The 20,010-nt window shown below is 41.1% G+C and overlaps 1 protein-coding gene across 5 annotated transcripts in view; it reads left to right on the top strand.

Annotated features, from left to right (window-relative positions):
* BLVRA (biliverdin reductase A) overlaps window positions 1–18,520 on the top strand; it is a 50,061-nt gene extending 31,541 nt beyond the window's left edge. For 2 of the 5 annotated variants that reach the window (XM_066190653.1, XM_066190658.1), the window contains one exon: window positions 13,196–13,684. In XM_066190653.1, the coding sequence (XP_066046750.1) occupies window positions 13,196–13,613 (418 nt within the window). In that variant the 3' untranslated portion in view covers window positions 13,614–13,684. Of the gene's footprint in view, window positions 1–13,195; window positions 13,797–14,891 lie in introns of those variants that run through there. The other 3 variants (XR_010722257.1, XR_010722256.1, XM_066190677.1) reach the window with 3 other exon arrangements.
* Window positions 18,521–20,010: the final 1,490 nt, after the last annotated feature.

The following is a 20,010-nucleotide window of genomic DNA, read 5'->3' as shown; positions in this document are numbered from 1 at the left end:
CACAACACCAGGAAAGTTAAGGATCTCCAATAAAAAGATAACTCCAGGTTTTTGACAGAGATACAGCACTTAAGGCTAACCAAATATCTCTCTAAGCTGGTATTTGTAGATGCTGAATTAAATAAGCTTACAGGACTCTGTTGAGAAACCCTCAGTATTTTTATTTAAAGAAGGGATGTAGCAGAGGCATTAACAGTAGCAGACTTCATCCCTAATCTAGAAGAACCAATCCCTGAGATGGGAAGACAGAAGATACCCATGCAGTATAATTTGGTTCAATACAAAACACTGGAGCCAGCTCTGGCCAAGCTGCTTCTGTTACCACAAGGTGATTTCAATTGAGCAGATGTGCACAGCTTCCCAGCAGAGCTGGGAGGCCCAAGTGGAGCACTGGGCTAACTCATCAGGCCATGTAAACACACGCACAGCTCAGCCTGAAGCACCCCTTTGGCTCCTGGCCTTACCAGCATCAACAGTAACTTCTTCCAGTTTACACTTACCTTTTGGGCTACAAAGGGTACAGATACACAGCTTCCAACCTGTGCTTTCTGCTTTCCTCCTGACCCAACCTGATTAAAACAGGCAGCTTCTTTCTCACCCTTGAACAAGACGTAAGTGACAGGGCTGCTGCAATGTGATGGCAACAAAGTTGCAGGGACCATTGTGGTGTTACCAGTTTCAAAGCCCTGAGTTTAGTGCTTGTCTTCCACATCTTGGCAATAAACACGCCTTACTGGAGCCCAACTGCATGCAGGTCAATAAGCAGAGAAATTTCAAACTAATTTAAGTAAAATTACCATCATCAGAAGCTCTAAATAGTAGCCTGCACACATGTATGCTAAAAGTTATAAAAATAAATGTGTCCTGATCTAATAAAAATCACTTAGTCTGGGTTAGTACTTCAAAAAACTTCTCTAAAACTTCTTACTCAGGGAATTTTAGATCATGTTGTGTATGAGCTGACTTCCTGATTTAGCTTCTGCTGCTGGTACAACCTGCCTTCTAGAGTTCCTATTTACCACACCAGCTGTATTGTGCCATCCTGCCTGACCTCCAGTGAGTCATCCCTTTTCCCTGATAAAAGTCAACCTGCAAAGAATCCAGTAACATGTCTCTAAAATGTCTATATTGCCTCAAGATAGTGAAAAAGTAATTAATGAATTAGGACTTTCTGATGTTTTGTGCATGGGTGTTATTCGAGTAACAAATAAGTAAAATAGTTTTAAAATGCTAGGTTAATTATCAGCAGAAAGTCAAGACAAACTTGACAGATTAACAATAATAATAACAGTAATAATAGCAGTAATAATAATAGCAATAATAATATTGTCTGAAATGTCTCATTGTGAATATTCTGTCTTTTGGGAGTTCTAAAACACCCCAGAAACAGATGGGATAAAGCTCTGTATTAGTAGAAAGCAGTGAGTGAACCATTAGCTCTTCTTTTTTCTTATATAATTCAAATGTTGGCTGCAATTCAAATATAGTTCTAATTAAAATAGTCTCTTCTAATTATTTGGGAAGCTGCACTCTGGCAACATTTGAGTTTTTTATTTGATGCCAGGATTTACTGCTGGTGTCCCAGTCTGAGTAGGGAGCAATATCCTCCTTCTGTGTGGCTCTTCAAGGAGCTGCTTACATTTGTTGTCTCTCTCTTCTTCTCATCTATATCAGGGGCTCCTCCGCCTTTTAGAAACCATGCAATTCCCTTGTTAGTTGTCATCTCTCCTTTATTCTGTCCTTTATTATCAGCAGTACTTGTGGGATAACATGGTTTTGCAAAGACTTGGTGAGTTTTTAAATTAATCAGTATCCCTTTTCTCAGTTTCCTCTGATGTGAGTTTTCATTTTATGAATTCCACTACTGGTGGGTTTGTTATTGAATTCAGTAGTTTTAAACCTTTTCTTTCTAGTACTGAAGCAAAATACACATTTATTATAGGAAAGGCCTGAATGCTGACATTATCCTATTATTGACTGTACGTGCATTTTAATATTACATTTTTGCATATGGGGACTGTTTTAATTCCTAATTTTGTTCACATAGACAATGTTCATGTTTAGACCTTTTATTTTACTATGCTGAAACCTATTTATCTCCAGACTTCAAATGTTATCGAAATTTCTTAAAGAACTGTTAAGATGGGGAGTTACAAATGACTTGTCATCATATTTACCTTATTTTGACCTATGGTGAAATCCAAAGTGTCTAGGTTCCTGCTTCTACCTGTATGGCTTGATCTTGCCTGCTAGTCCAGCTGCATTGAACTGAGGCAGGATGGGTTTATATGTGGGTCTTTGAGAACACCTTGCCTCTCACCAGGCATGCTTTTTGCTTTGCAGTGCAATCCACCTCTCCTGCAAACCTGCTGTGTTCTAACGTTTGCTTCTCTTGTAATAGCACATCATGCTGTTGTACTCTCACCTCTGTGGGCTCATGAGACTGTTAATCATATCTGCTTTATTACAGATACCTGTTTTATTACATGACTGTGTAGGTCATAACTGCACACCAGAACACTCCCGTGTGCTGTTTATATCTTGTTTTTCTGTGTTAAATTATCAGCCATTAGAGCTTTCTCTACATTTGCTTTTGAGCTTGATTTTATTAGGAGCTCATCTTTCAGTCTGTCATCCCAGCCTGCCAAGGCACAGTCATTGTCAGCTGTAGCCAGGTTACATGATCATGAATCATTTTGGAATGTCCTTGATTTCACTCATCAGAGTGAAAGTAATGGGCTTTGTGTAGCTCAAGCAGTGGACCCAAGCTTTTTTTTCCCTATTCTATGCATTCTTTTTGTTGCTTCCAAATCCTTTTGCGGGCACAATCCTGTCAGAAATTCAGCACTGTGCATGGCAGAGTGTGGTTGTGGTGTTTTAGGGCACAAGTTGGCACAGATTTGGGCAGGACCACCAAGCACCCACTGCTTGTCCCTGCCAAGCTGCCTCTATGCAACTGTGGCACTTCCATCTTCTACTGCTTTTACCTGTTTGGGGTTCCTCCAGATGTGCTGTGCTGCTGCCACGGCTGCAACCTCTTTTCCAGTATCTGAAGGTGTGGCCCTGAGGTGATTAGTAAGAGGATCAACAGAGGGCTGTAAAGAAAGGAAGAGGCAGCAGTAATTCTCCACCTAAAATCTGGCCAACAGCGGAAGGGATGGGGCCTACTGGGGAGGGAGGAGGGAGAAGGCTGAGCAGTCACTCTCAGTCACCACTTCACCAGTACCCCCACAACAAGGTAGAAAGGTGGACTCAGTGATGCAGCCTCACATTCCAAGCTCTTCTTGATCTCTTCCTTGGTGTCCTACCAGAAGTGGTTTCAAAGGGGCCAAATGTCCGAGAAGGTGGTTGACAGCAGTCACAAAGGGCAACCTGGTAGAGGAAGGCTCCCTTTGTCTCTTACCTTGAACACACCTTGCTCAAATATACCTTGCTTTCTTTTGAATTGTAGCAAAGAGCCACATTTCTTTTAGAATCTGTTTCAGGAGGTTCCTTCTTGCCAGCCCACAGCACCATCTGGGTTTTGGAAAGGAGGTGAGAGGAAAGCAGCACAAAGTGAGGTCCAGCACCACGCCTGCCTTTTAGTGCTCTACGTGGGAGTTGTGCCTCACTGTGAGAGCAAGGACCGACCCAGGAGCAGGGTTTCACCTGGACACTGTGCTGTTTCTTCCTGCCTGCGAAGTTCCTACTGTGTTTTCTGCAGTAGTAAGGGCTTGTCCCATGGCTTTGGAAATCCTGGAGTGGAAAACTTAGAAATTTCCACATGGGGTGAAGCTCTGGACACAGTATAGGATTGGGCTGTTCACAGTCAGTTTAGCTTCCTCATTTCACCCTTTGAGCAGCAGGATTTGCACCTTCTCTTTCTCATAGCTCTGCTAAAGTCACCTTCTGAAGGAAGCAGCGATGCCTTGACTGGCTGCATGGGTCTGGACAGCCATGCTGCTGTGTCAGGAAGGTCCTACATTCTAACAGCTCCCTTGGGGAAGCATTGGAATTTGATCTGTAGCATCACAAATACTACAAAGTAGTGAATGTAAACCTCACTATTTTTTTACTCCATTGTATGTAGACCTCTCTCCTCTCTTCACAAGTATGTTGTACCGATTCAAGTTGCCAGTACAAAGGTGAAATGAATGGTTCCGGAGAGTGAGGTCTTGCTACAACACAGATGTATGGGAAAAGGATAAAAAAAGTGAAAACTAAATAATAAAGAAAGAGTAGGGGAATTTTTACCTCTACTCTTAGTTGCATCAGTATGATATCCGCAAGATTGATCTATCCTCTGCATATGCAGCTGAAAGGATTTTTTTTTCTGCGTTCATATTCACTTTGCAACAGCTTATAATGAGATGTCACTTGCGATGCTCTGGTCACTGAGTATGTTCAGGCTTGTTTATCAGGCAGAAAACTGCAGTAAATCATAGTCAGGTAGCTATTACTGGCAGTGTAATATCTTGCTATTAATGCAGCTCTGGTCTTTTGGAAATTCAGGACACAAACTAAGATGTATCAACAACTGAGACCCAATCCTGTGAACATATCCCACTGATTCTTAATGCATTAAATAATCACAGTTTAATCTGCCTGTCTGCTTTTGGCTATTCATGTCAGGGAACAGATTTGTTTTAAATGATGTCTTGCAGCTATTTTCTTTTTGGCTGTTCAGTTTATTCAGACTAAAGCAAACCATTTTCACATAGTGAAAGCCTCACATAATAATCCTTACCCATGCAAAAAGAATACAAAGGGTAACAACATCAAAATGTACTACATCTCACCTACTTTCTTCAAAATGCAAGACAACAGAGAGCCTCTTGAGTTGGTACTTCACTATCCGAGCTCATTTTAAGACGCTCTCAGAGAAACTGTGCCATTAACCTGCCACAGGAAAAAGGAAAAGCAAAGCTGGAGGGACATCTGTTGACTGGAGGTGCAACAAAATTGGTCCCAGCAGCACCAAGGAGTGGGATTTATTCAAGGGAGGTGTCCAGTGGTAGCATGTGGATGCAGAAGTAGAACCATGTCATTTGTCTGGCTGTCACAGAATAAACACACAGTGAATAAAGGCCAACCTGAGCATGTCTGGGGCAGAGCTGGCAGGAGTGCAATTCCATTTAGTGGCGCCAGAACTGATTTTTTTCCAGACTGGGAGAAAACAGAATTTCTGACCAATTTTTGCTGACTTGGAAAGTGAGTTTGAATAGTGATTGAGATCTCTAAACTGCAAAGAAATACTTTGCCTCATTTACAACAGATGTGGGCTTTTTTCTTTTTCTCAGATCACTGTAAGTCAGGCAGAACAAACATCTCTCAGGACAGGTTTTTTGCCTTTCAATGTAGGCATGTCTGTCAGGAAATATTATTATTAAATTAAACGAAAAATAGAAAAAAAGCTCTATTTGGAAACTGAAAAGTGCTTTTCCGGGATTGAGCAGCACCATGTGAGATGTCATTTTTTTTCAAGCCAGCTCATTGAGTTTCAGGAGTGGTAGACAAAAATAGTTAAATTACTAAAATCAGATTTTAAATTCTAAAAAAAACCCCAAACAGAACAAAAATTTAGAATTTAAATCTGGCTAAAATTACATTTGAGATTAAAATGAAATGCCTGTAGTTATTATGTAAGTAAAATACAATAATGTGATAAAACAAAAAAAAAAAAAAAAGGAATGCATATTTTCCACCTAAGTTTAAGATAAAGTTGCTGAAACTGGGGAAGCTCTTGACAAAATGACTAGGGCCAGAATTTTCAGAATTAGTAAGATAGATTTTTATAGCCCTAACTTCTCACAGAATGTTTTTTTCATTTTACTGTATTTCACTAGAGTTGCCTCCAAAGAATGACTAAGCAGTAACTGACAAACAGGCTGGAAGTTTAAAAAGCAGAAATACTTGCTTGGTTCTTTTGGTTTGGGCTTACAAAGTACAGAGTTTTATATTACTGCTTTTATAAATTTGAATAGTCCACATGCCATCTAAAGCAAATCACAAGTGAAGTATTAATAGCTTAGTAAATAAGAAATGCCATTTGTTCTAAAATAATAAAATGTTATCACTGGGAATCTGAGCACATACACTGTAGGTATATGAACATTCCTTATATTCTATCTTCCAGAGCAACAGATGATAAGTAAAAGGGAAATGTAAATTTTACACAAAAGTTATTTGTGTTCTTGTCCATGGTTCTTCATTGATGCAATTCAATTATGGTTTCAAAAGTAGGTACAAAGTACATATTCAACAGGTTTAAAACCTGCTATTTACATTGAAGTGACTTGCCTTACTAAATTAAATCCAAATTTTCAGTTTTAAATTACTTTGATATCAATATATGATTAATTTGAATGATAAATTGAAATCAATTTATGATTAATATATGATTAATATATTGATCAATATATATTAAAATAGACACTCTTTTAAGTTCCCTGACAACTCAAACCATTCTATGACAGTAGCCTGTCATGTATCTAGTATCTAACTGAAATTTGTTGGTTTCCAGCTATGCAAATAGATGGAAAATTCTTCAGAAGAGTCACCTCAGTGATAGCCCAAACTCTGAATTTTGGCCCCATCATATTTTTCCCTGGGTCCCTGAACCCCAAAGTGAGATACCAGGGTCTTGGTGTATTTGGGATATTTCCCCTGCTTCCAGAGAAATTGTAGAGATTTTATAGGTTCTGTGCAAGAGGTCTACACAGCCAACACATGGAAATACTTATCTGGAGAAAATTAATGCATCCTGCATGGCATGAAAGAAATGCCATCACAGATGAAACATAACTTTGGTCTATTCCCTCTTAACCACAACTGGCAATTACTTCAAGATTCCTTCAGCCCCATAAGGAAGTCATCTTGATGGAAACCAGAACTGGGACATGACAATTAATCTGGCACTGGTGAGGAGCTGAATGTGGAGCTGGACAGTGAGGTGTTTATGTGCTGGCTTTGACTGCAGTCATGGTCCAGGTTTATGCAGTGGGAAAATGTAGAGAGTAAGTGAAGGGTTTAATTTTGTAGACTGGGAAACTGCAGTTATTATACTTTTTTGAAGGAGCTGCTGTTCTTCAAGTATGACAACTTTCCTGTTGCTCACCTGAGGGAGGAGGAGCCAAGGGAGGGGAAGGCATGGGCTCCTAAATAGCTTCACAGGAAGAGCCTCTTCCTGATTCTGATGGTAATCGAGAGAAATGGTAGCTAGAATTTGGCAGAGGGAAGGGATGTAAAAATGTTTCCTGCTGTTGTCACCCAGGCCAAGCAAAAGTGGAAAGCAAGGAGACTATTCATCTTGTTTTGGAAACTGGCAGTGCATGCTTTTAAATGTATATGTGACCTATGCATTCATTCATGACTAAAGATATATCTCCTCTTAACCATATGTTTATATTCTGTTAAGTGACTGTGGCATCAAGGATTTCTATATTTCCTGTCCTTCTGTTTCTCTGAGATCAAGCTGACTTCTTTCATTCAGACTTCTGCCTCTTTTAACCCCATCTGCCAAGTGCTTCCCTCCTAGCCTGTCACTGCTTGACATCACCCCGTGGGTTGTGTCCAGCTGTGCCCTCCCCTGTGGCTGACATGGGCCAGCTGCCACAGGCTCCTTTCCATCCTAACACCCAGCAGCCAGCAGAGAACTTGGGAGAGGAAGAAAGGTTTGCCACCTCTTCAGTCAGTCAGGTCGAGCCCAGGGCATGTTTGGGTGCTTTTCTCTGAACACTTGTTTAGTGAAGGAGCATTTCTTGTGCCAAAGCTGCATGGAAGGGAAGGCCAGAAAACCACCCAACACAGAAAGCAAGTCCTCTGGGACCTGTGAGAAAAAGATTTCCTCTGCAGATTCGGGCTGGCTGGAGCTTTCTACACCTTCCAAATAGCTTGTAATGTTAGATGTGTAAGATGTAGGAGTGGTGCTGTCTTAGCTGTAGTTCCTCATACTTGTGGTTTTGTTTTGGGTTAAGTAAAGAAGCCTCAGCTGTAATTATTTTGTGTGGGAGTAGTCCCTAGTTTTGAAGCAAGACTCAGTGTGAGGGCTCACATTAGGATCTTTGGGATTTTCATTTATGACCACAGTTTTCCTGAGGAATGGAGGTAGAAGGGCAGGAAACCTGAAGAATCACCTAAATACTATAAACTTCCTATGTAGCTGTGGCACTGAGGTGGGTTCTTGTGAAAAAGTTGTTTGAAAATGAAAGTCCAAAAACATGTCAATTTTTTTCCTAAATGTCAAAGTTGTTTGGTTTAAAATGAGCATATGTAACATTTGTAATACAAAGGAAAAAATAGGAGAATTAACAGCTGTAGTATTACTTGAAATACAAATCTGCCATTGATTTCACTCCCTGAGTGCAGCAGTTCACTGTGTTTTACAAAAAGGTTCAGCAAGAACAAGGATTAAATTAATTATTTTTTAATGTTTATTTTGTTATACAGAAGCAAGGCAGGGGGAGGGGGCAGAATGAATGTTCCTTCTTTGTGTGGGAAAAAGGACATCTGAAAATTACCTCTATTTCCAGGCTGGGAGCTGACTCTTCTCCCGAGGGAGGTATTCTTCCATCTGCATTGCTACTTTGAATCAGCAGTTTCAGAGAAACTGGAAGAGCTTGTGGCTGGGGAGAGATTAGAAGAGCAAGAAGTAACTTGATGGTACTTTAGGGATGATGGGATCTCCAGCAGCAGAGACCAGAAGGGAACTAATCTCCCTTCGAAACATGTTTTTTGTGACTGACATTACCAGCATGCCACTAGAAATCATTATCAAGAAGAGCACTGACTAAAGCTATGCAAACCTGGATGGTGCCAAGTTACTTTTCTTGGGAGAAGAGATGTGTCCAATGTTACTAAATTCTCATCACCTCCTGAGCTGTACTGTTTCGGCCCTAGGCAATGTCAGAATTTAGGTATGGTAGCCGTGTTTCCTGCCTGCTGACTTAATTTGAGTTTACTGTATCAGTCTTATAGGGAATGCAGCCCACAGACTGAACTTCCATCCTCAGAGACACAGTCATGGTTCACCTTGACCCTTGTTGGGGAAGATGAATCAGGGAGATCTTATAAATATGATTGTTTAGCAAAAGATTCTGAAAATATGAAACCTATAATCGAAATAGAAATGGAAGCTTACTTGGAGTTGTAAGATACCAAGTCTTAATTACTAGATAACCTGATAACAATAGCCTAGCTAGCTGAAGAAGAATCCCTTTTAATGGAATGATACCCTTCTGCTAGCTAAGGAACCAAAGGTCAATGCAGCAAAACAGAAAAGTCTAAAGAGTAGTTTTGAGAGTTTAAAATATAACATAGTAGGGTAATGTAATAGTTCTTATAGGCTTTTTGTAGATTCTATAGGATTTTGTGTCGTGTATTAGTTAGTCTCTGTAAATTAGAATATTCATCACAAAAGGAGATATAATGCATTGTAAGAAGGACCTCGCTCTCTATTGCTTGCTCTCTCGCTCTCTTACTTCCTCCTCCCTTATCCCGGCTCCTCTCTTAGCTCCTTTTCTGCTCATGCCTCATAACTCTATTCCCTGCTCTCCCTTCTCTCTTAACTTTTACCCCCTTGTTCATTCTCCCCCTCTCTCTGAAACTTCCCTTCAGCCGAGGCTGGTGGCTGAAGGCAAGGCCCTTTTTACCCATGACCCATGCAATAAAACTGTGTATTCTAGAATATCTCAAGTCAGCAGAATTCCTTCTCCCTACCGTCCGCGGATGTTCCTACAACCCTGACTGGCTATAAAGGTGACATCTCAAAGCTCCAGACAAAACAAGAACATCATGGATTGGCAAACTCAATTTGTTGCACTTGTCACATGAAAAAAAGTTTTTCTTGCAGTCTAGCACGCTTCCCCTGCAGCATATAAGTCTGAAATTATTGATCCTATTTCAAGTTGTATGCAAATTCAATAATCATCCAGGGTTTTGAATAGCAATTGCTAGTGTTAAGTGCTGTGGGCACCACATTCTGCTCTGACACTTAAAACAGGTGATACCTGTATCTTTTATACACATGGAGCACAACTGGATTAAACCTGTTGAATGGAAAGAACCTAAGAATGCTAGTAGAACAGTGTAGTCTGGTTTAATCCACTGAATTAGGTTTATTTTTACCAGATTTTTTAAAACTTGTGAATCCAATTTCTTTTGAACATAGATGGCACGTCCTCCAAATGTCCTTCATATCTTAAATTGGCATACTGCCTCCTCTTGCTGGCATCATTTTGCTTGTATAGTAAAATTCAGAGTCTGTTTACTCAATTTGTGCAAGATCCTTTGTAATTGCTGTAGCAATTTGTAAGTTCAAGTTGGACTGACTTTTAGTATTCTTCTTAGTGTTGTTTGGTTGAAGCACAAAATTTAGAGTTTGCAGGAGGGACTTAGGGATGGAAGAAGACCAACAAAACACACTAAACATTCAGGGCTATTAGAACTTATGGGGTTTCTAAATCAAAAGGAAAAGAGCTGCAAAATGCTGTGCTGAGCTGATATTACCATCAGAATAACTTCATCTTCTGTTGGTTGTGTTCTATAGCTCTCTGTTGCTGTCAGTAGAGAAAATCCCCTGGTATGGTCACTCGTTTGTTAAAAGAGCTGTCCAAGAGTGGGCAGGGATAAAATAGTGTCAGTGAAACAGTGACTCATTTAGCCTTTGAGAAACCATGGTCAACATCTTTTTGAGACTGATGAAGTGGATGCTTCTGAATATAGCTACTGAATGTCCTGGCCTTGCAGCAGCAAAAGGCTTGAAAAGAGCTGAGAGTGTGTGAGGAAAGGGCTTAGTGAACTAAATACAAGATGAGATTTGCAGGTGGATTTAGGGGTTTGACAGAGAAAAACATCTGTGGGAAATGCTGGTGAAAGCCAGCCTTAGAGGATATCTCAGAGAGGAAAGGTGAATGGGCTCTGTAGAAAGGAGAATCTAGGGCTGGGTTTGGAAGACGAGAGGGAGCCTGAGAGAGGGAAAATATGGGTGACATGGTTGGGCAGGAGAGTGAAATATTGTGTGGAGAGCAGTGCTGAGTGGTGTTCCTCAGGGGCCAAATATTGGGACTGTATAACTCCTTTGTCAGGGACATGTACAGTGGGATCAAGCACACCCTCAGCAATTTTGCTGATGACACTGAGCTGTGTGGTACAGTCGACACATTGGAGGGAGGGAATGATGCCATCCAGAGGGACCTGGACCTGTGTGAGCTTCATGGAGTACAAGGCGAAGTGCCAGGTCCTACACCTGGCTCGGGCAATCCCAAGCACAAATAGGCTGGGAAGAAAATGGATTGAGAGCAGCCCTGGGGGAGTTGGTTGACGAGAAGTTTGACATGACCCAATGTGCACTCACAGCTCAGAAATCCAACTGTGTCCTGGGCTGCATCCAAAGCAGCATGGCCAGCAGGGCCAGGTAGGGGATTTTGTTCCTCCACTCTTGTGAGACCCCACTCTGAATGCTGCATCCAGCTCTAGGGCCCCCAATTTGAGAAGGACATGGACCTGCTGGAGCACATCCAAAGTAGGGCCACAAAACTCTCAGAGGGCTGGAGCCTCTCTCTGAACACAGGCTGAGAGCTGGGGTTGTTCAGCCTGGAAAAGAGAAGGCTCCAAAGAGACTTTAGAGCTGCCTTCCTGTACCTAAATGGAGCTAAAAGAGAGCTGGAGAGAGACTTTTTATAAGGGTCTGTAGTGGTAGGATGAGGGAGAATGACTTTAGATGAGACATAAGGAAGAAATTATTTTCTGTGAGGGTGGTGAGACACTGGAACAGGTTGCAGAGAGAAGCTGTAGATACCCAGTCCCTGGAATTGTTCAAGGCCAGGCTTGATGCATCTTTGAGTAACCTTCTCCAATGGAAGATGTCCCTGCCTGTGGTGGGGGATTGGAACATCTTTACTCTTTACTCTCCCTTCCAATCCAAATTGTTCTGTGATTCCACCCAGCAAATAGAAGAAGCAAATAATTTTAAGATGGAAAAACTGAAGTTGGAATGATTTGTATAAAAATAGCAATCAGGTAGAAACAGGAAAGAATGTGTTTTGGTGGGGATTGGGAAAAAAGCAAATTTGTCACCCTCAAAAGAAGAAACTTTTACAGAGAAGGGAAGAGAGATTCTTGTGGGAAGAACAGGAAATATAATGGGCTTGGAAGTGTTGATGAGAGATGGAGTTTAAGGGAATAAAAACAATACAGGAAAAGAAGGAAGGGGCTTTCATCTCAGAGGCAAAATGGGCTTGGAGAGTACAAGAACAAGGATATAAATGTTGCAGCAGAGACAGAATCATGCAGGGAACAGAAAGGAGAAAAGACATAAAATGAAGAGCAAAGTAGCAGAGTTCAGGAGAGGATGAGTTTTAGGGGAGAGAACAGGATACGCTCCTTCTGAATAAAACTTGTATTCTCTTTCGCCATCCTATTGATACCTGTTTTCTTCATTGTCTATCCACGTTTCTGTTTTTGCCATTTGCTCCATCCATCCATCCATCCATCCATCCATCCATCCATCCATCCATCCATCCATCCATGCCTCCATCCTCACTCATGAGGAAGAAGTTCAGAAGGTACCTTCCCTGTGTAATGTTGCCCTCAGGTAGAATTCAGCAGATATTTTAGGCAAATATTCAACAGATATTTTGACTTCTGGTAAGTTGTAGATGAAACACTCTGCTTTCCTATTGGCCATGGTGTTTTGTTTACTTCCTGGGAAATGCCTCTGCCTCTTCACTGGAGACAGGTGCTTCTCTTCCAAACAACGCTGGATTCTTGAATTCTTTTTCCCAGCATCTCTTTACAACATTTACAAAGAGCTGGAAGTCCTTCTGTGTTGGAGGAAACCTCATCAGTCACTAGCAAGTTCAGTAAAAAGAGACTGTTTGTGTACAATGATCAATAGATCTGAATGCAATTGTAGTAAGTGAGAGAAAACTGTATCATGAAAGAAGGGAGAAAGGCTAAAGCAAACCATTGAGTGAGAATGCCACTTACACTGGAAAACCCCACTACATCTTTTGCTAGAAAAGCCTTTGCAATGCAAAGTAATCGTAACTGACCAAAGTTAATGGGACATACTGTGATGCCGAAAGGGTTAGACATTACTGTTGTTGATGTAGGAATGGATTTTGCAAGAGTTTATAAAGTTAGCAAGATACAAGGAGGTCAAGACTCTGATGATCCCAGAGGGACACATACAGTGCTATTTGCATCCATTTTTCAGACTGGCCTCTTATGGATCCCGGAAATATGAACTAGACTTATTGGAAGCAGTAGATAAGAGATGTGGGATACTAGGTCCTCTGGAAAGACGCATGGGTAAGTATTTGGCAGCACCAGGCATTGAATCCTTCAGAAAAAAATACTGTATAAATGAATCAGAAGGATTTGAAAGAGGTTTGGAAATCCCTAAATCTTTTGTGTGTGTGTGCATGCCTCTGTGTATGTGTTTGAGTGTGAGTTGGTGGTTTGGGGTTGTTTTGTTTTGTTTTGTTGTTTTTTGGGGTGTTGTTTTGTTTTGTTGTTGTTGTTTTGTTGTTTTTTTGGGGTTTTGTTTTTTGGTTGGTTGTTTTTTTTTTAACAACAGAACATTGACAAGAAAAGACTACAGCTTCGGTTGTTCAAGGTTTGACAGATGCTAACTCTGGCTATAGCAGAGCTAAAGGAGGCCTTGAAAGAGGACGTGAAAAGTTCACCATAAAGAAACAGAGATGAAAATCAGAAACTCAAGCAAAAGATAGCAGAAATGACAGCTGATACATCATAAAGCTTCTGATATCCTGGCAGGAAAAGCTGAGAAATACTGTGACTTGTCAAGGAAGGAGGTGGGTAATTTGGGGCTACTGGAGAGTATGTGGAGGGTGGAAAGTTCATAGAAGTTGTTACAAGGTAGAAGTCCTAGAAAGTAAAGGCATTCACCCAGGAAACTGATGTTTGTCAAGTGATAACTCTTTCAGTAGTGAGTCAGAACTGCCATCACTATTTTTCTGCTCAATTGGTAAAATCAGAGAGGGACAAATGTGACCATTTAGGGAAGGCATGGGTACTGTCACTAGGGTGAGGCCATGGAGTTTGTTGTGGAGTGTTTAAACACAGTGCAGAGAAAAAACTGACTTTCTGACTTCATTAGAGGGGTAGGATTCAGGTCAGAGTGACTATTTAGGGAAGGCATGGGTACTGTCACTAGGGTGAGGCCATGGAGTTTGTTGTGGAGTGTTTAAACACAGTGCAGAGAAAAAACTGACTTTCTGACTTCATTAGAGGGGTAGGATTCAGGTCAGATAATCCTGTCTGGGAAATAATCTATCCACAGCCACTCTTGCATTCAGAATACACTAACACAGGAATAGATTTCTAAGACATCACAGTGGATATCCTTCAGACACTCCAAAATAATGACAGCTCCTGAGAAATGATGGAGAAAACTTAATATCTCCTTGATAATGCAAAAGAAGAACCTCAGGATGCTGTCAAGCTTGGTGGAGATTAAGTGGTTGTGGGAACGCAATGTATGTTGTACTGCATGACCCAAATCTAGAAAAAGGTACAAAATATTCAAAACATTTTTTCCTTCTCATGAGCATTTTATCCCAGAATGTCCCAATAGATTCAAATACAAAATATAATGGCTAAAGTTGTCTAGAAAATGCAGAGCAAATGTGATTTTTCATCAAAAAAAGGACAAGGCCAGAAATCACTCTACATATAAAGGAGAAAAAGCAAGCTGATGTACCACTTTATTAAACTATTTATTAAGCAATTTTTAATTTTAATTCTAGAAAATTGATTCATTAACTATTAATTTATTACTATAGGTTTTGTTCAGTGAAAAGGTTTCTTAGCAGTTAAAAAAATGGGGAATTTAAAAGCTGGAAATCATTCAATGCATTATACCTGATTAAACCTTTATCTTTCCATAGGGAAAAGCCTCAGCAGCCTCAGTATTCCTACTTAGAGCAAGATTTTTTTTCAAGATTAAGTAGTTCCAGTAATGTCTGAATCTTATGAAGAAGAAAATCAGGTAACAGATGAAAAAATGTTTGTGTGTGCTTACAGTTGAAGTTAAAATCAGAAAGGAAATAAAATGTACTCCACACCTATGCCTCATTGCCTAATAAAAAATAAGGAAAATCCATCTGCTACTTATGGAAGGCTGAACCAGATTCAGAATAGGTGTTTGCAAGTCAAATGAAATGGGAGATGAAGTTAGTGAATGAAATGCCTCTACAGCAGCACAGATGTGTATGAAATACCTGGCTCTGCCAGGCTTACGTAACACTTCTGTGTGCTCCAAGGAGGGGAACAAGGATTGTTAGTACCTACCTGAGTTTCATGTTGGTGTTATGGATTATCTGATTTTTTCCAGATCTAGCATCAGCATGCATTTATTTGACTGTAGTTGACCAAAATGTGAATGTTAACAAGGAATGCCCTTCAAAAATGTTGACAACAGCTATTGTATGACATTTTTAAGGTATTTTTTAAGATGTGTGCAGAAGTGATTGCGTTCCCCTGTAGCCCATCCCACTGTAGCTCTTAAGTTCATCTGCCAACTGGGCCAGAAAAGTATTAGAGACTTTGATCTACTCCAAGTCTGCTGCAGGCATGACAGAAGAGTACCCTCCTTCATCAGTGCCCTGAAGCAACAGCAACTTGACGTGGAAGTTTTCTTCCAGACGACAAAAATGACTGAATGGAGCAGCGGGATTTTTAAATGGAATAACTTTTAAGTAATTGGGAGCATCAGAACATGTTTAATAATATGCAGTTTTGCAGGTTATGTATAATGTGAAAACCTGAAAAATTTCAAGTTGCCATGACAGCTTTGTCAAAGAAACTGTACACTTTCAAATGGAAATGGTGACAGAAGTGATGTGTGAGTTTTAAGTAATCAGTAGATGAGATGGCATTGGGGACGGGGAGACAATTTGGCAACCAAAAGGGAAAATGTTACAAAATGGAGGGAAAGAGAGAGATTTGGGATGCTGGAGAGGATGTCAGCCTGGGGCCTCTGTGCTAGAGGGAGTGGTGGGAGGAGAAGCAGCAAGCAAGGGTCCAGAAGCAGTTATGGGTGAACGTTAATATTTCTCAGTGGGAGGACATGGAAGAAGGCTTAAAAGCTGTTCAGAATGCAAGTAGCAAGACATCCAGTCAAGACGCATTAATTAGCTTCTAGGTGCCTTGTGTGCCAGGCCAATTCATGTGAACAGGTTCCTGCACATTATGCAGCCCATAACTCAGTCCTAAGGTTACAGGCAGGATACAGAGAAGCCCAGCGTGGAGATGGGGAGGGAGAAAAGCATTTGGATCCATAAACCACAAGAAGCTGAAACCAGGCAAAATAATTAACATGAATTGAGGGAGGAAAAAGAAGTGTTTGGTGGTGCACCCTGCCCAGGAGGAAGGTGGGCCCAAGGACGTATCTCCATGCCCATGGCAGTGCTGGATGCTCTGCATGTTTGCAGACACTGTGGGAGTGCATCCAGACTGTGCTGTACAGGCTACATCCTCCACAGATAAGAGCAGAAATGCACCATGGAGTTTGGGAAGCCCTGGATGCCTTGTATTCACATGTGCCTGGATATGGTACTCTAAGATGTTGGAGAGCGCATTGCTGGCAAGTGATTTACCTTAGTGAGGAGGCCCCAAAGGCATCTCATCTGCTGGAGGCAGGGTGATGCCTGGGCTACAAGGATGGAAGAAGGCAAGAACAAGGTAACCTGGGGTGCAGAGTGTGTCCAATGTGTGGCATAAGCCTGCTGACATGGCTGCTGGGGGTTTTGTTTAGCGATCACACAAATAACACAGGTGGTAGACAGAGTCCTTGGACACATGGCCCACAGTGTTCAGCTGCTGACCTTTTGCTATTGCTGCTCTGGAAGCTGCAGGTCAGCAGAAGTAAGTTCTCCCTCATCTCCAGTAGGATGGTACAAGTTAATGAGCAAATAGCCAAAGCAGTCGATAGCCTAAGGACTCTATATCTCCACAGAGATGCAGATTTGCTAGGAAATTCTGCTTGGTAAGAGCTACCCCATACATGCTCAGAGTATCTACTGTGTACAGTCATTTAGTGAGCTTTTTGTAATAAAAATGACATCATAATATTGTTGGTCATTCTCATGCACAAAGCTGAAGGCTTAGAAGGAAACTTGAAGAAATGTATGGAAAGCAGAGATCTTGAATCCCCTGAAAGGATTTTCAAGTTCCAAAACACTAAACAATATTACAAGAGCGTGTTGGAGAGTTATGAAGAAAGAGGAATGAATATCAGCAAGGTTTCAGAAGACTGATGTACAGAGAGAAAGTGGGTAATAGAGGTAGGGAATGAAGAAAAAAATAGAAGACTCGGGAGGAACCTAAAAATTAGCTGAAGACTGATGCAAACTAGCAAGGATTTTTAATTAACAAAAAAGAACAGAAAAATAGGGAAATAAGGGATTTAAAGAAAGGAGGTATAAAGAATGTCTGGGATGTTAAAGAGATATGAATTACAGAGGGAATCCCTGCAACTGATCCCAGAGGACTGTGCTCCTGCTGTCAGCTTGTACTTTTGGGTTACTTTACCTAATCAATTAAAATGTTACCCATAACTCATTTTCACAGTGAACTTTATTCCCAAAACTGTCCCTCCTGCTCTTGAAATAGCAACCTGCAGGCTTGCCAAAGCATATTTTCTTTTCACAGGCCAAGTTCACTCAAGTTTGTCCTCCAGCTGCAGCTGGCTGTTTCACCTCCAAAGAAGCTCAGCAGGGTAGTATCCACTTATTATGCCTCAGCAACATCCCGTAATTGCAACATCCCCACCTTGGTGCATTGGGGCAGTGTTACAGAGAACACTGCTGGGAGAGCGTTTGGAGAGAAATTTATGTAGAGAGGCTTTATCAGCCTTGGGTCTCCTCCATGCTGACTGCTCTCACATGTTCCTAGGGGAGAGAGTGCCTCAAGATAACCTCTTTGCTCCTCTGGGAGAGGTGGAAACTTCTTTGTGACTCCTTGGTGGTTCACCCATTAATGGAAAAAACATAACCTGATCAGTCAAAAATCTGACCAAAGCTCAGTAATGTCTGTTTGTACACTAGCAGCTACCAGTGAAGAAACCAAGGCAAATATAACAATTCAGGGTATGTTTTTTACCTTGGCAGCATGGACTTAGCTTTTTTCCCTGGGTTTATGGCTCTGAGAAATAAATTTCAGGCCACTCTTCATTTCTATTAAATGCTATTTGTGGGAAGACTCTCTCTGGAGTCTTGTATTAGCTTAACAGATGGAGCCAGGGCAGAGATTCATACTGTGATGCTTATTTATTAATACAGCTTTTCCTGAGACAGGGAAAAAAATATGTTTTTGTAGGAAACCTTTTCCCTTTTCCTGGAATGGAAAAAGAATGACATCTGGATCTCTCCTATTCAGCTGTGCTTGGGATACATATTTTCCCCAGATATGATTTCTGAATTTCATGACAATCTGGTTGCTTAGAAGTAGCTCCAGTAGCCAGTTTCTTTTTTCCCACAGGAAGTAGTTTGAATAAAACAGAATTTTTGTTCTATGTCAGTGCCCTGTTTCTTTTTTGATCTCAAGAAACTACTGCTCTTGTTTATCTATCCAAAAAATACAGAAAAACACAGAAGAGTAAAAAAATTTATCAGGAGCAGTTTTTGCTCAATGGGTGCAAATTTGTAGTCTGTGAGAAAGGGGTTTGAAGTAGTAGGAGGAAGATCTAGATAGGCAAGTGATTCAAATGATGATGTTTATTTCTTAATATCTGTTTTAAGAGAGACAGAAAAAGGAGCATTGCTGCAAGAGCCACTGTGAACTCACCCTTACACTGATCAGCCCCTGTGAAAAAGATGGAAATGTCCTCTGGCTCCTTTTTCCCCAGGCAACCAAGCCTTCTCCTTCTGACTGGTATTCTGCATCAGTGAGGTTTAAAATAAGCCAGAGGGGTAAAGGCCCAGAGTCAGGGGACACTGAAAGGGTAGGGAATAGGGAAAGAAGGACAACACAGAGGCTGCATTTATGGGTAAAATGAGATGAAAGGCAAACCTGGAAATTTTTGATATTTTGCTCCCCTTGGCCCTTGGGGCCTAATTTACCAGCTTGGTACCACTGTAGAAAGAAAATGATTAATCAGGAGCATGGTATCTATCAGATCCCATGGAGCACAAATCCTGGGCTAATGACTAAACCAAAGATAAGCAACAACCATTCTACCAGCCCCCCCCCACAATTTTTGGCCTGTAGGATGGTAGCATTTCAGCATTCAAGGCCAAGTGTACTAGCAGGTTTCAGACACAGAACAGCCTTCACTGCCTTATGCTTTGCATCCTCAGTTTAGACTGCGGGCCAACATGGCCCTGAATCTCATCTTGAACCTGCGGGAGTTCAGATCTTGATGCATTAAAAAAACAATTTTAGGTTTGGCAGATGACATTTATTAAATTAGCATGTAGAAAACAAAGGTGCTGCAGTGTGGCAGCCCAGCTGGCTCCATCTCACTGCAATTTATAACTGAGATTAATGGAAATCTTTTCATTACTACTAAAAACTGGTGACCAGTTCTGCTCTGTTAGTTATTTCAGGCAGGCATTGTGTGAGCACACAGAGCAGACTGCTCCTTGGATTGGTGCTGACTTCAGATGCTACTTAAATGACTCCCTTGTCCCAATTTGGTTGTTCTTTTCCTTTTCTTTTCTGGGGAGAAGGGAAGGGGAATCAGAGTAACTGCAAAATGCAGGAAAACAAGCAGCTTTTTCCTATCACATGCAACATTTCACAGGTGCATTTTTTCTCCTCTCAATGTGTTCAATAGCTGAGTCTCCAAAGTACAGAAATCAGAATAAGAAATCAGAAAACATTTTTGAAAAGCCAACTGTATGCCAAGAAATGCTGAGGTATTTCCTTGCTTTCACCTATGTAATGTTGTATTTCAAAGTGTGGCAAAGTGTTTTGAAATCTGCAGTGGTCTAGAAAATCTGTGAGGCTAATACTGGGCTGGTGAGAGAATCAGAACAACATCCTGAATGCCAGGGAATCATGTAA

The sequence above is a fragment of the Chamaea fasciata genome, unplaced genomic scaffold (genome assembly GCF_029207755.1).
Source record: "Chamaea fasciata isolate MVZ Bird 193981 ecotype frontalis unplaced genomic scaffold, bChaFas1.0.hap1 SCAF_1, whole genome shotgun sequence".
NCBI classification, from domain to species: Eukaryota; Metazoa; Chordata; class Aves; order Passeriformes; family Sylviidae; genus Chamaea; species Chamaea fasciata.
Note: the sequence above shows the minus strand (reverse complement) of the source record. Positions and strands in the feature narration are given on the sequence as shown.